The 14,765-nt window shown below is 53.0% G+C and overlaps 1 protein-coding gene across 2 annotated transcripts; it reads left to right on the forward strand.

The window, feature by feature from the left end:
• Positions 1-328: 328 nt before the first annotated feature.
• Rcn3 (reticulocalbin 3) lies at positions 329-9,433 on the forward strand. 2 transcript variants are annotated; one of them, XM_003465512.5, is made up of 7 exons: positions 329-607; positions 981-1,237; positions 3,193-3,395; positions 5,042-5,214; positions 7,116-7,176; positions 8,711-8,910; positions 9,026-9,433. In XM_003465512.5, exons 1-7 carry the CDS (start codon positions 344-346, stop codon positions 9,131-9,133), a joined length of 1,266 nt encoding a protein of 421 aa, XP_003465560.2. In that variant the 5' UTR covers positions 329-343; the 3' UTR covers positions 9,134-9,433. The 2 variants fall into 2 exon arrangements, with proteins under 2 accessions (XP_003465560.2, XP_063109169.1); XM_063253099.1 differs by having other exon boundaries at positions 8,729-8,910.
• Positions 9,434-14,765: the final 5,332 nt, after the last annotated feature.

Genomic DNA, 14,765 nt, shown 5'->3' on the forward strand with positions numbered 1-14,765 from the left:
GCCATCCTACCTCAGCCTCCCAAGTGGTAGGATTACAGGTATGCGCCACCCTGCTCAGCTCTGGCATCTGCCAGTTTTCTATACCGACTCATCTATATTTCATATATGAGTTTCATAAATATTTAGGGGCTGCCCACACTGCCAGGCATCTTAAGGAACTTTTGGCTGGAATATGTTCTGAATCCTTGATGGAGCAGAAGAGAAGAGCTGCTCCCTCCCCCTCCCGGAGGGAAAAGAATGACTTTTCTCTTAAAAGAGACCCACAAAGGAAACTCGAGGAAAATACATTTCCCATGAGCCTTTGGCTCGAGGGCGGCTGGAGGTGGTCCGGCAAGATGCCTCAATGCCTGCAGGGATTTGTGGTTCTCGCAGTCCGCGTCACTCGGCCTTAGCCCACCCTAACCTCTTTTGTGGACGTGGCGCAGGTCGCCCGCGACACTCCTGCCGCTCATTGGCCCCGCCCCTGGGTTCCTTGCGCGCACTCATTGGTCAGTGGGCGTGGTTTCTGGGTGGCCGAGGCGGGGCCTGGCTGGACTGCCGCCCAATTGGGCATCTTTGGGAGACCTCGGAGCCAAGCGTGAAGGGCAGAGAGAAGCTGGATAACAGGGTAACTGGGCATGTGTGTGGAAGCGGGGACCAGGGAGGGAGCTAGACCGCAGGATCAAGGGCGAGGGAGACTTGGGGGTTCGGCTGTACCCTCGCTGGTCATCACCATGCCCTGTGCTTTGCGTGGGATGCGCGCCACGTCTCCTCTGGGATCACCTCTGTCCGCTCAGGGACTCCTGGGGACTAGGAAGATCGGGACCCTCTCTGGGCACCCTGTCCTCCTCCCCGTCGTCGCCGCCCCCACTGAGCTGGAAACTTTCAGCAGGCACCGCCCATCTCCCAGTGTTGTTGTGGGTAACCCCTGCCACCCCGGTTCCGATCCCTTCCTGCCCTCTTTTTTGTGACCCCTGACTGCTGACCCCGCCGCTCCCCAGGAACCGACGATGTGGCGCCCATCACTCCTGTTGCTGCTGCTTCTGCAGCTGCTGCTGCGGCGCGGGGCCCAGGGGAAGCCATCCCCGGACGCAGGTCCTCACAGCCAGGCCAGGGTGCACCAGGCAGCCCCTCTGAGCGAAGCCCCACACGACGACGCCCACGGGAACTTCCAGTACGACCACGAGGCCTTCCTAGGACAGGAAGTGGCCAAGGAATTCGACCAGCTCACCCCAGAGGAAAGCCAGGCCCGCCTCGGGTAAGAGATAGGTGACCCGTGTGGTGATCTTGCCTGGAATCCCAGCACTCAGGAGGCTGAGGCCGAAGGACTGGTGCAAATTCCAAGCCCAGCCTAGGCTACATAATGTGTTCACGGCCTAGCCGCACTGCATAGCAAGATCCTGTCTCAAAAAACCAAAAAAGAACTCAGATCTCGAAGTTGCAGATTCTACCCTAGACACCGACTCTGCAAGCCTCAGTGGTCTGCTCTGTAAATGCATCTCCCAGTCTCCTTGGCCAGGGTGATGGGGACAAAAGAGATTCTGTGGGGAAGGAGCCACCAGGGAATCAGGAATAAGGCTGAGCTCTGAACTGCAAAGTGAGCTCCACTGAATGTGGTCACTATCAGCCTACTTGCCCTTTATCATACTAGCGTTTACTGAGCACCTACTACACGCAGGCACTGCTCCACCGGGTAAAGTCACAGCAGGGAACAAATCAGACAAAACTCCTTGCCTTCAGGAGGTTCATAAGGAGTGAGAGAAACAAGATGGTTAGGTATTAATAAATTAGGCAAGAGCAAGCCTGCTGGCTTACGGCTCTGCGGTTGGAACTCAAAGCAGAAGGGAGAGGGTGGGAGCCAATACATTGTCTCCCGCAGGGCCTTTGGGTTCCAGAAGGGGTCTGGCTTCTCTGGGATGGGGAGGCTATAGGGCGGAGGGACCACACTTTAATGGTTTAACATTCACTCCCCAAAGTCCCTGAGGCCTCGGCAGTTATTTAGCCCCATTTTACAAGGGGGTAAAGTTAGGGGTGCAAAGAGGTTAGGTCACTTGGTGAACACTCCTAATCACGGCTGGAGCTCGAGGCCACTCTCGGGACCAGGGGTCTTGGGACTGGGCCCAGGACCCGAGGGATGATGACGGGTGCCCCATGTGGTCCATATCAACTGTGGGACGAGGACCAGGGCCCTGGCCAGGGGAGAGGGAGCCGGGAGCGTGCGCGGCTGCCCGGCGGGTGCAACAGGCAAGAAGCAGTGGAGATTCACGGTCCGCACAGCTGCAGCTCAGGGCCTGCGCAGGACTCTGCGCTGTGAAGGGGCGTGGCGGAGACGGTGGGGGCGTGGCTCAGGCTTCTCCGCCCAACTCACTTTGCGCATGTGCACTGCTTGGGGGAATGGGGAAGGCGTGGCCCTGGCTTTTTCCCGGCCTTCCAGGCAAGGGGGCGGGGGCTAGGATAGAAGTGGGACTCTGCTGCAGTTGCAGTCTAGAGATTGACAAGTACTCTCTCTGCTTTGGATCCGAGACTACTTTGTTATTTTTTTCCTTTGGTTCTGGGAATTGAACCCAGCGCGTTCACACTGAGCTGCCTATTCAGCTCTTTTCTTTTTTTTTTGACAGAGTCTCGCTCTGTCGCCCAGGGTGACCTTGAACCAGCGATGATCCTCCTGCCTCAGTCCCCCGTGTTGGGATTACAGGCGTGCGCCTCCGCACCCGGCTCCAGCTCTTTATTTATTTTATTTGTTTATTTATTGCACTACTGAGGATCAAACCCAGGGGCTCCCTACCACCCAGCTACCTTCCCGGTCCTTTTTATTTTGAGAACAGGGATCTGGCTCAGATGCCAAAGGCTGATTTTGACTTCCAATCCTTCCTAGATAGCCTCCCAAGTTGCTGAGGTTACAGGGATGTGCCACCGTTCCTAAGCTTTATTTATTTTATTTACTTTGAGACAGGGTCTGCCTGAATTTCTAAATTGCTCTGGCTGGGTTTGAATTTGCCACCCTCCTGCCTCAGCCTCCCAGAATGCTGGGTGGGATTACAGACCTGTGCCACTCCATCTCTTCCATGGGAGCATTGAACTTCCAGCCCTGAGGGAACTGTTTTGGGGGAAGGAGTGAGGGGGAGTGGCTCCTGCTTGGGGCGGAACCTCGGTGGTGGCTGTGGGCCCAGATGTGGGCGTGGCCAGGGCCTGATGTTGACCGCCCTGTGGTAGGCGCATCGTGGACCGTATGGACCGCGCTGGGGACGGTGACGGCTGGGTGTCGCTGACCGAGCTTCGCTCGTGGATCGCGCACACGCAGCAGCGCCACATACAGGACTCGGTGAGCTCGGCCTGGGACACGTACGACACGGACCGCGACGGGCGCGTGGGTTGGGAGGAGCTGCGCAACGCCACCTACGGTCACTACGCTGCTGGTACGCATGGGGCCCCACCTTGCGCCCTGTGACACACCGCCACCCTCGCCTTCTGACCGTACTTATCCTGAAGGCGCTTAATCCTCTGGCCTGGAACCCCTACCTGTACCTCCTCACCAATTTTAGGACCTCATCTCTGTGAGATCCCTTCGTGGTGAGATTTGAGACAGGGTCTCCTTTCATAACCCAGGCTGGCCTGGCACTCGCAGTGATCCTCCTGCCTCAGCCTCCCACAGTGCGGAGATTACAGGAGTTCGTTCCCATGCCTGGTTTAGAAGACCCTCAGTTTCTTTCTTTCTTTTTTTTTTTTTTTTCTTTTTCGGTTTTTTTATCGGTACCAGGGATCGAACTCACGACCACCTGCTTGCAAGGCAGGCGCTTATGCCGCTGAGCTAAATCCCCAGCCCCGACCCCCAGTTTCTGACAGCTTGCTTTTCATATTGAAATCCTGATCTCTGTGGGCCCATGACTGGGGACTTCAAATCCCTGACCTGAGCCCTTGCCCTCCACTTTCTGTCTCCTGACCCCTGGCCTTTACTTCTCACACTGAGAACCCCAAAGCTATTTGCCCTGAACCCTGACTCCTAGTTTTCTCCTGTCCCAGTGCCTAGCCCCAGTACCGCCCACCATGATCTTGGTCTGGCCCCCCTAGTGCAGCACCCCAGCCTTTCCTGCACCAGCTCCCCAGGCTTCTCTGGGTCTTTGCAGATACTGCAAGCCCCTGTCCTCTCCACATGTGCCAGTGGATCTGTGGGTCGCAGACCTCAACATTTCCACAACCCTCTGCATTCTGCTTATGCCCTTCCCTCCCTTTGGCGGAAGCTGACTCAGGATAGCTTCCTGCATCAGGCATCAGGCATCAGCATTCAAATGGCCAGTACTCATTTGAAGTCCTGTTTCTGGCCCAAGTCCTTGTTACTTCCTCTGCCAAGGGTCACTTTCTCATTCGGGAAGTAAAAAACAAAAAGTTGAAGGAACCCAATTTTCTTGCTTTTTATGAGGATTAAATACAACATTGGATGTTGCTATGAAGGAAGCCTAGCTAAGCGTGGTGGTGGACAGACACCTGCACCTGCAGCACCCTGGGAGGCTGAAGCAGGCTGCAAGTTCCAGTCCAGCTTGGCCAACTCACTAATTTAGCAAAACCTTGCCTCAAAATAAAAACTGGCTGAATCTGCGTTTGGTAGTGCACACATCCTCCAAAGGCTGAGACAGGAGGATCAACACAAGTTCAAAACCAGCCTGAGCTGCATAGAGACCCTGCATCAAACAAACAAACAACCTAGCAAAGGCTCTAGGTTCAAACCCCAACATAGCCCCCCACCCAAAAAGCTAATAATATATAATGTATTGGATACACAACAAGTTTATATATTGGTTTTGGGAGATGAGATCTTGCTATGTAGCCCAGGCTGCCCTGGAATTCTCAACGATCCTCCTGCCTCAGCTTCTGGAGTGCTGGGATCACAGGTGGCACACAAGCTGGTTTGCACCACCACGCCTAGCTGTGTAGATGGCATAGAAGTCACTGGTACATGCTAATGCTTCTGAACTTTTCAGATTTATCCTGGTCCCCTGCCCGGTCCCCTGTCTTTCCCTGTGCCCTGACCCCCCTACCTGAGATGCTCTCTGCTCCGCCCTCCCAGGGGAGGAATTCCACGACGTGGAGGACGCCGAGACCTATAAAAAGATGCTAGCTAGGGATGAGCGGCGTTTCCGGGTGGCTGACCAAGACGGTGACTCGATGGCCACAAGGGAGGAACTGACAGCCTTCCTGCATCCTGAGGAGTTCCCACACATGCGGGACATTGTGATCGCTGTGAGTGTGCCTGTGCTCACAGGGACCCAGCTAACCACACAAGATCCTGCCTTCCTGGGCTAGGCTGTCAGCTGGTTTGTTTGTTGTTATTGTTGTTGTTTTGAGACAAGGTCTTGATCTGTAGTCCAGGTTGGCCTTGAGGTCACTGTGTAGCTTAGGCTGGTCTGGAAATCCTCTTGCCTCATCTGTGCTAGGATTACAGGTATGTGCCAGCACAACCAGCTAGGACTCCACTCTAAACGGAAGGATTTTTACTCCCATTATGCTTAACTTTTTACAGTGTCAAAGAACTTTAAAAGCCTTCGTGTCTTCCTCAAATACATGTCATGCCGATGTGCCTATATGTGCGAAGGATGAAAAAGAGAACTCTTTCCACCTACAAACCCAGCCCTATTTAAAAAAAAAAAAATTGGGGGGGGGAGACTGGGAATGGAACTCAGGACCTCGATATTTTTTGAGATTGGGTCTCTTGCTAAGTTGGCTAGGCTGGACTCCAACTTTCGATCCTCCTGCTTCTGCCTTCCAAGTGCTGGGATTCGAGGCATGGGCAGAAATCATGACAAAGTGCTGGGTTTTCAGAGACAGAAACACCTTGAGGTAAGGCAGCTGTCAAAACTAAGCCAGCTAGGGCAGGCGTGCAGAGGAAGGGGCCATCTGTCCTCCAATCAATTTGTTCTGAGCCCTTGGTCTTCCCAAGTCCGCACTCTGTCGGCCTTTGTCCTCACCCAACCTGGCCTTTATCACAGCCCTCAGAGGAGACTGCTGTTCTTTGGGCCAGTCTGCAGTCACAGCTGGGGCTCTTATCGCTAGGTAATGATTAAGGAAATGAAGGAGGAAAACATCACATCTCCTTCTTGCCAAGCAGCCCTGGCTGCCGGGCTTCTGGCCAGCTCCTGGCCGACTTAGGGCCTGACTCACACAGGAGAGGGCACTCAGCATTTCCTGAGCTGTGTAGTATTCCTTGGTCGCTCTACTGTTGTTTTAGTTCATTATGTAGCCCAGGCTGGCCTCAGACTCTTGGTAATCTGCCTCAGCCTCCCGAATGATAGGGTTATAGGCGGGTGCCACTGCACCTGACTCCAACAACAAATTCTTTAGTCTCTCATACAATATTGTCTTAGTACCAAGTTGTCTCCCACAATATTTGGGACATGTTCACACTCCAAAGTGATGTATTTATCCATAGTGCAATATAATTCATGCTGTGGGGGTGAGTGGGTCAAATGAGTGGAGCATGAGTAGAGCATGCTTACATCAAAGAATTATTGCTGTCATCTAAAATTCAAATGTGGTCAGTGGTCTGGGGATTTAGCTCAGCGGCATAAGTGCCTGCCTTGCAAGCACAAGGTTGTGAGTTCAATCCCCAGTACCATGGGAAAAAAAAGAAAAAAAATCAAATGTGGCCAGCTACTGCACACCGTAATCCTAGCACTCTGTGAGGCTGAAGCAGAAGGATTGAAAGTTTAAACCCAACCCGGGCAATTTACGAGTTTATTGAGAACATGTCTCAAAATATGGTAAAAAGTTTTTAAAAAGTTGGGGGGCTGGGGATGTAGCTCAGCGGCACAACGCCTGCTTGGCAATTATGAGGTCGTGAGTTCAATCCCCGGTACCAAAAAAAAAAAAAAAAAAAAAACAAGCTGGATTACAAGTCCGCTGCAAGGTAAAGGCACCATGGCCCTGTCATATTCAGACACCATTTTCATTCTAAATGAATCTGAATGTAAAATGAGGGATCAGAGTTGGGCTTGGTGGCAAGCCATTGTAATCCCAGCACTGGGAAGGCTGAGGCAGGAGGATCGCCATAAATTCAGGGCCAGCCTGGGCTACATAGTGAGACTCCCAAAAACCAAGCCCTCCTCAAAGTCAGTGCACCAGCGCACCCAACACTTTCTCCCCAGGAAACCCTGGAGGACCTGGACAAGGACAAGGACGGCTACGTGCAGGTGGAAGAGTACATCGGTGAGTGAAGTTAGGCGGCGGCTGCGCGACAGCCCCCGCCTTGCGCATGCGTGGTACACACCACAGCCCGCCCTGCGCATGCGCAGTATCGGGTGGGCGTTGCCTCTAGGAGCTGGTGCTAGTGTGTGCGCCGTTTGTGTTGCCTGGCTCCATCTGGCCACCTGCTGAGTGCTACACGGAAAAAGCATTTCCGGAGTAGGGTGTAGTGACGCGTGCCTGGCATTGCAGCTACTCCAGAGGCTGTGGCAGGAGGACCATAGGTGGAGCCCAGCTCCAGACCCCAAGAATGTCTGCCTTCCCTCTATGTTTTTCCAGCACTGTGGATTGAACCCAGGTCCTTGGCGCTGAACTATCTCCTCGGGTCTTTCTAAATTATTTTTTATTTTATGACAGCATCTTGCTAAGCCACTAGATCACCCAGGCTGGTTGCAGTCCTGCCTCAGCCTCCCGAGAAGCTGGAATTACAGGCATGCGGCATCACCCTTGGCACGTCATATCGTGTGAGCTTTTACCACAATCAAAAGGCCGGTAGCAAGCAGGCAGTCGTGAGTTCGATCCCCAGTACCGATAAAAAGGAAAAAAGACCAAAAAAAAAAAAAAAAACAAAACCCAAAAGGCCAGTCAGGACACAAATACACACACACACACACACACACACACACACACACACACCTGCTGTGCCCTCGTTTCCTACAAGAAATGATGACCCAGGACCAATCCAAATGAGGACAGGAAGTGCCGCGTCTTGCTGCAGGGCACAAAACTCCTGTCCCATCTCTGGTTTGGCTTTTTGGAGGCAGGGTCTCCCATGTAGTCCAGGCTGGTCACGGACTCACTATGTATCCCAGGCTGACCTCGAACTGGCATCGATCCTTCTGCCTCAGCCTCCAGCATCCTGGGATCACAGGTGTGTGGCGTATCTCATCTTTGATGACATCTTGCTGGCAGCCCTGTGGCCTGGTCCCCAGAGGAGGAAGCTTCTGCTCTAATTTTCATGCCTGTACCTGGTGTTGAAAGACTGGGCACGCCTTGTGCTGACTTCCAGGCTACCCTGGGGCCAGGGCTTTTGCAAGAGTCAAGCGCCCTGGGAGGAGGTGTGGGGCAGCCTGAGGACAGCTTTTCAGTGCTTCTTCTTCCTTCCTGGGATGCAACCTGCTGCCGGGGCCTCCCTCCTGGGAGGCACCAGTGTCACTTGCCTGGCATCCACCCGACTAGACCTATCCCTAAATCAGTTAAGCAAGTCCATGTCACATGAACGCCAGGAACCATCTTGAAGTCAGGTTTTGTTCCTCATACTAAGGTGAAAGGAGTGAAGTGAAGCTGGCCGTGTTGGCCCATGTCTGTTACCCCAGCCCAGAGGAGGCTGAGGCAAGAGGATCTCTGAAGCCAGCCTGGGCTACCTAGCTACAAAAATAAGAAAAGGAAAGCGCGTTGTCCAAAAGCCATAGGCCAAGAGGTATCGGAGCCCAGGCTGGGTCTCAGGTGCCCTGGCCCTGAGCGGCCCCTGAGCCCTGGGTCCCTTGGGTCCTCGCAGCGGACCTGTACTCTGCAGAGCCGGGGGAGGAGGAGCCAGCCTGGGTGCAGACCGAGCGGCAGCAGTTCCGGGACTTCCGAGACCTCAACAAGGACGGACGGCTGGATGGCAGCGAGGTTGGCTACTGGGTGCTGCCGCCATCGCAGGACCAGCCCCTGGTGGAGGCCAACCACCTCCTGCAGGAGAGCGACAAGGACAAGGTGCAGGGGACAGACATGGGGACCCGCAGGGGACAGGGCGTGGGGAGGGTAGCCTCAGTGCAGGCCAGGTCCTCTTGAGCAACAATGTCTCTGTGTTCCCCTGGGTTCCCCGAAGGATGGGCGGCTGAGCAAGGCTGAGATCCTGGGGAATTGGAACATGTTCGTGGGCAGCCAGGCCACCAACTATGGGGAGGACCTGACACGACACCATGATGAGCTCTGAGCCCCACGTGACTACAGGGACACAGCTCGAGGCCCGGCTCTCAGGGACCTCCTGACTCAGCCTCCCCTGGGCACCCAGTCCAGCTCTGCCCATCCTGGGCCCCTCAGAGCCCTCTGTGTGGGTGACACCATCCTCACGGCAGGGTTTCCTGCCCAGACCGGGACTGGCACCCCAGCTCAGCCTTCTGGATCCCCCATCAACTGCACCCCAAGTCTGAGCCATCACCACAGAGACCCAGAAACTCGACACCAGCCCTGGGCCTCTCTTCTGCCAGGGCAACAATAAAATCCAGTGCTGGGGCCTGTGTGTGTGTGTGTCTTTTTGTTGCTGTTTTGAGATAGGACCTCACTGTACCCCAGGCTAGTCTCAAACTCATGGGGGATCTTCCTGCCTCAGCTCCTTGAGTGCTGAAACTGAAGTGTGTGGCAGCATGCCCTGGGGCAGGATGGGAGCTAGGGCTGGGGGAGGAGCAGGCTGGGGGTCGAGGGGCTGGGATAGGCAGGAGGAGGCGGCCTTGGAGCTGGCATGAGGTGGAGGTGGAAGCAGGGATATTCTTAGACACAAAAAATAAGCACACACCCCTCAAAAAACTAAGCCCAGCAGACTGGATGCCCAGTGCACAAACCGGAAGCTGGGCCTTGGGGCGGGCCGTCAGCAGAGTGGGGACCATCAGCAGAAAATGCTGCTGGGGAGGAAAGACAAAGGGACAGAGCAGGGACGGGGAGAGGGCTATGGGCCTGGGAAAGGGGAGCAGGGGAAGTGTGGTCCAGCCACAGCCAGCAGCAGGTTCAAGGGGCCTGGGGCACACTTGGGTGACCCAGTTTAGGGGAGCAGCAGGAGGCCAGGACAGTGCAGGAGGGTAAGTGACAGGGACAGTGGAAACAGGAGGGCCCGACTGTAGCTGAGTGTGGTACACATGGAGGCCAAGGCAGGAGGTTTGCCTTAATCCAAGTGGGCCTGGCCTATATAGTGAAACTGTCTGAAAAAAACCCAAAAATCGGGCTGGGGATTTAGCTCAGCGGCATAAGCGCCTGCCTTGCAAGCAGGCAGTCGTGAGTTCGATCCCTGGTACCAATAAAAAGGAAAAAGACCAAAAAAAAAAAAAAAAAAAAAAAAAAAACCCCGAGAATTATAGGGAACTAAAAATACAAAAAAATTACCTTCCTGGAACTCAAGCCCCACCGGCCCCCTCCCCTTTTGTCTCTTGGGAAGGTGACAGATATAACCTAGAGGTAGACTGTGAACCCCAAAGATCAGCGTGGAGAGAAGCAAGGTGTTTACAGCACTGCATGTCCCAGGGCCTGGCCACAGGACACACGTCTTCAGCATGCCCAGGGTGCTGCTGTCTCAGCAATGTTCCCAGTATTAAAAGGCGTGTGCACGTGTGTGTGTGTGTGTGTGTGTGTGTGTGTGTGTGTGTGTTCGTGCGCGCGCGTGTGTGTATGTGTACACATTACTAAGGGATTGAACTCTGTCTTTTTTTATTATTATTTTGAGATATTCTTGCTAAGTTTCCTGAGTTGGGCTCTGATTTTAGATCTTCCTGCTTCAGCCTCCCAGAGTGCTGGAATCACCAGCATGCGTCATACCTCCTTGTTTGTGTTTTTAGAGGTAGGGTGTCACAGTATTAGAAGTGCAGAAAGACAGGCCAACTTGGCTACCCACTGAGCTCAAGGCCGGTTTGGAACACACAGCCAGAGCTGGTGGCAAAAAACAAACAAACAAAAAAACCAAAAACTTTTTTTTGTGTGTCTCCCGTGAAATGTGTGGCTAAAAAAGTTCACTTTTTTCAGGTTAGCTGGATTTCTTTTTTCCTCTTTTTATTTTTTACTCCAGTACTGGGCAGGGTTTTCACATGAAGTACATCCCCAATCCTCCCTCCCTTTTGTGTGTGTGTGTGTGTGTGTGTGTGTGTGTGTGTGTGTTTCGTTTTTTTAATTGGTACCAGAAATCGAACTCACGACCGCCTGCTTGCAAGGCAGGTGCTTATGCCGCTGAGCTAAATCCCCAGCCCCCCCACCTTTTTGAGACAGGTTTTTGTAAATCTAAATTGCCCAGGCTGTGTTCCTATTTTAAATCCTCCTACCTCAGTGTCCTGTGATCACGGGCATATGCCACCACACCCACTTTAGCTGGTGTGGGTCAGAGCCAATGAGATAACTGGGTGAAGCTTACAAATCTGGGATGCTCATTTTGCTTTTTTTTTTTTTTTTTTTCTCTATATGGTTCAGGCTGGCCTTGAGCTCACTTCGTAGCCCAGGCTGGTCTCGAACTCGCAGCGATCCTGCTGCCTCAGTTTCCCCAGTGCTGGGATTATAGGCATGCGCCACCACGCCTGGGTCTCCTTTGGTTTTCTTTTCCAAAATCTCACCTTTTTGCCAAGTCGTACTTCCAGCTGGGAGAATTTAGGCCGCGGACTGGCTTGGACTGGAAGCCGCCCGGGCTACTGGCGGCACACACACCGGAAACTCATCGGTCGCTTTGCACACTCTGGTTCCCGAGTGCCCTCCTTTCCGCCCGCTTTCATTCACTTTCCAGCGCCTGGGGGCCGCTGTCTCTGTTTCTTTCGTCCAACGTTCAGTGCAACCCTCGGCTGGGGAGACCTTACCTGAATCCGAAGCCCATTCCCGGTTCCTAAGGATGGCAGCGTTCTGCCCCCTGGTGGCTGCGCGTGGGCACTGCAGGACGTGGCATAGGGGCGCATTCCTAAATCTCCCGGTGCTTGCCCATTTCCGTGGTGCCGGGCAAGCAATTCAGGGCCCCGTGCATGCTGGTCAAGCGCTCAGCCACTAAGCTACCTCCTCAGGCCTTAAAAAATTTTTTTTGCGACAGTTTCGCTGGGTAGTTCAGGCTGCGCTTGAACTCGCTATGTAGCCCAGCCTGACCTTGAACTCATGGTGATCCTCTTGCCTCAGCCTCCTGAGTGCTGCGATTACAGGCGTGCATCACTGTGCTCGGCTGTTTTTTAATATTTTAAGACTGGGCATCACTCAGTAGCCCAGGCCTTTTTGGTTTTTTTTGAGCCATAGTCTCACCAGGCTGGCTTTGAACTATGTAGCCCAGGGAGACCTGGAATTTACAGCAACCTTCCTGCCTCAGCCTCCTGAGTAACATAATCACAGGTGTGTGCAGATGTTCTCCGCTGGTTTTTAGATTTTTTGATATATGATTCCGCTAAGCTGCACAAACTGAGCTCAAATTTGGGATCCTCACCAGATGTGGTTGCACACATCTGTGATTCTAGCATTGAGAGGCTGAGGTAGGAGGCTCACTGAATTCTAGGCCAATCTGAGCAATATACTTAGTCCAAGTTCAGCTTGGACTATATAGTTAAGATCTTATCTAAAAAAAAAAAAAGACCAAAACCACCCGTCTCCCACCGTGCCTCAGCCTCTGGCGAGTTTGCCCAGTGTGAATGCGGTAGGTACACATAGAGAGGGTCTGGCCAGAGCAGGCCTGCTGGGGAGCCGTCTCCACCCATTTGGCCCAGCTATGTCCTGCTCCAAACGCTGCTGCTCGGTCTGGTAGGAAGTGCCGGCTCCTTGGTGACCCCTTCCGGAAGGAAACCGTGAATGTCCTTCTGTTTTTAGTTTTACAAGCAACTTCCCCATCCGGGAGCCCACCGGCTGCAGGCTGTGAGGGGAGCAAGGGCGCTGACTCTGAAAAAGCTGAGCTGTGAGTCACATGAAATTAACCCCTTCAGCGGACTCTGCAGGCCGGGGAGTTGAACCAGGAGTGCCTTCCACTGAGCCGTGTCCTCAAGATCTTTTTTTTTAATAGAGGGTCTCACTATGTCGCGCTTTAGCCTTGAACTTGCTGTGACTCTCCTGCCTCAGCCTCCTGAGCACCTCAGTACAGGTGTGCCACCATTTTTTTTTTTTTTTTTTGTCTTTTGAGACAGGGTCTGGCTATGCAGTTCAGGCTGGCCTTGAACTCCCAGCAGTCCTCCTGCCTCAGCCTCCCTAGTGCTGGGATTACTGACATGCACCACCACACTGAGCTTCAGTGTTTTTTGTTTTTTTTTTTTTTGGTACCAGGGATTGAACTCTTGACCACATGCTTGCAAAGCAGGCGCTTATGCCGCTGAGCTAAATCCCCAGCCCTCAGTGGGTTTTTAATTTTTTTTTTTATTTACTTGTCTTTTTCGTTTTTATCGGTACCAGGGATCGAACTCATGACTGCCTGCTTGGAAGGCAGGTGCTTATGCCACTGAACTAAATCCCCAGCCCCATTAGTGGGTTTTTTAAAGGTAGAGTATCCATCACCACTAATGGGCTCGTTTTTTTTTTTTTCCTTTTTCGTTTCTATCGGTACCAGAGATCGAACTCATGACTGCCTGCTTGGAAGGCAGGTGCTTATGCTGCTGAGCTATATCCCTAGCCCCTAATGGGCTGTTTTTATCCTTTAGGCAGCCACCCCCATCCTTCCTCCCCAGCTGGACAGTCACACGTCCACTTCCTGTCCTTCTGGCTCAGCCTATTCTGGATCCCTCTAGAGATCGTACAGTATGTGGGTTTGTGTGTCTGGCCTCTTTCACTGGGTCTGTCCACACTCCAGTGTGCCTCAGTGCTGCACTCCTTTTCATGGCTGGGTAATATTCCTCAGGATGGACAGACATAGCTTGTTCACCCACCCGTCACAAATACTTGGGAGCATTTCTGTTTTGGGGGAACAGTGCTGCTAAGGTTCATTCATGTACAATATTTTTTCATGTATGTAGGTATGTGTGAGACACACAATTTTTTTGTGTAGTCCAGGCTGGCCTCAAACTCCCAATGCCTGGCTCAAATGTCTGTCTTCCTTCCTACTTTCAGGGAGTGAATCCCTCCCTCTTCCCCAGTCAAGGGGGTGCCTGGTTCTGCAATTTAGCCCTTCCAGAGTAACTTTCTGTCTTAAAAACCTTTACGCTTTTTTGTTTGGTTTTTAAATGTTTTTTTTTTTTTCTTTTGTCTTGCAAGTATGCAACCACACACTTGCAAGGCAGGTGCTTATGCCACTGAGCTAAAACCCCAGCCCGTTTTTTCACTTTTTATTTTTGGTACCGGGGATCAAACTCATGACCTGTGTGCTCACCAGGCAGGTGCTTATGCAGCTGATCTAAACCCCAAGCCCTAGTTTCTTTAAAGAGAATAGAGTGAAACAAAACAAAGAAAATGATGCTGGATTTGAAAAACAAGATGGCAGGAATTCAGCCATCGTTACCACCCTGCACTTTGCTGCCCTCTGAATAGCTGCCTGGACTGTGAGATACAGGTACCAAAGTGAGCCACAAGCTGCTGCGGGACTCGCCACCCTCTCAGGAATTTCAGGTGTGCGACTCCTCATTTTTGTGCCCGTGTCTCCTGGACTTGGCCTGGTGGGCTGGAGTCTGAGATCGCACCCTGCCCCTCCTGCCCGGCATTTTCCTGTGTTCTTCCGAATCAGCTGGTGGCTGAGTCCTGGTGCTTCCTACACTAGCTGCCGGTCCTAAGGTGCAGGGATCCCAAGGTGCAGAGATCAGCCCGGGCACCTGTGTTGTTCCCATCCGAGGTTCCCAGGGTGGCAGAGAGGGGTGGGGTTGTGGGGCTGTTTGCTTTTGTTTATTTGTGTAGTGGGAATTGAACTCAGAACCTTGTGCTTGCCAGGGGGGTGT

Source organism: Cavia porcellus, unplaced genomic scaffold, assembly GCF_034190915.1.
Source record: "Cavia porcellus strain 051 isolate PalLab524CR breed Dunkin Hartley unplaced genomic scaffold, mCavPor4.1 scaffold_7, whole genome shotgun sequence".
Lineage (NCBI taxonomy): Eukaryota > Metazoa > Chordata > Mammalia > Rodentia > Caviidae > Cavia > Cavia porcellus.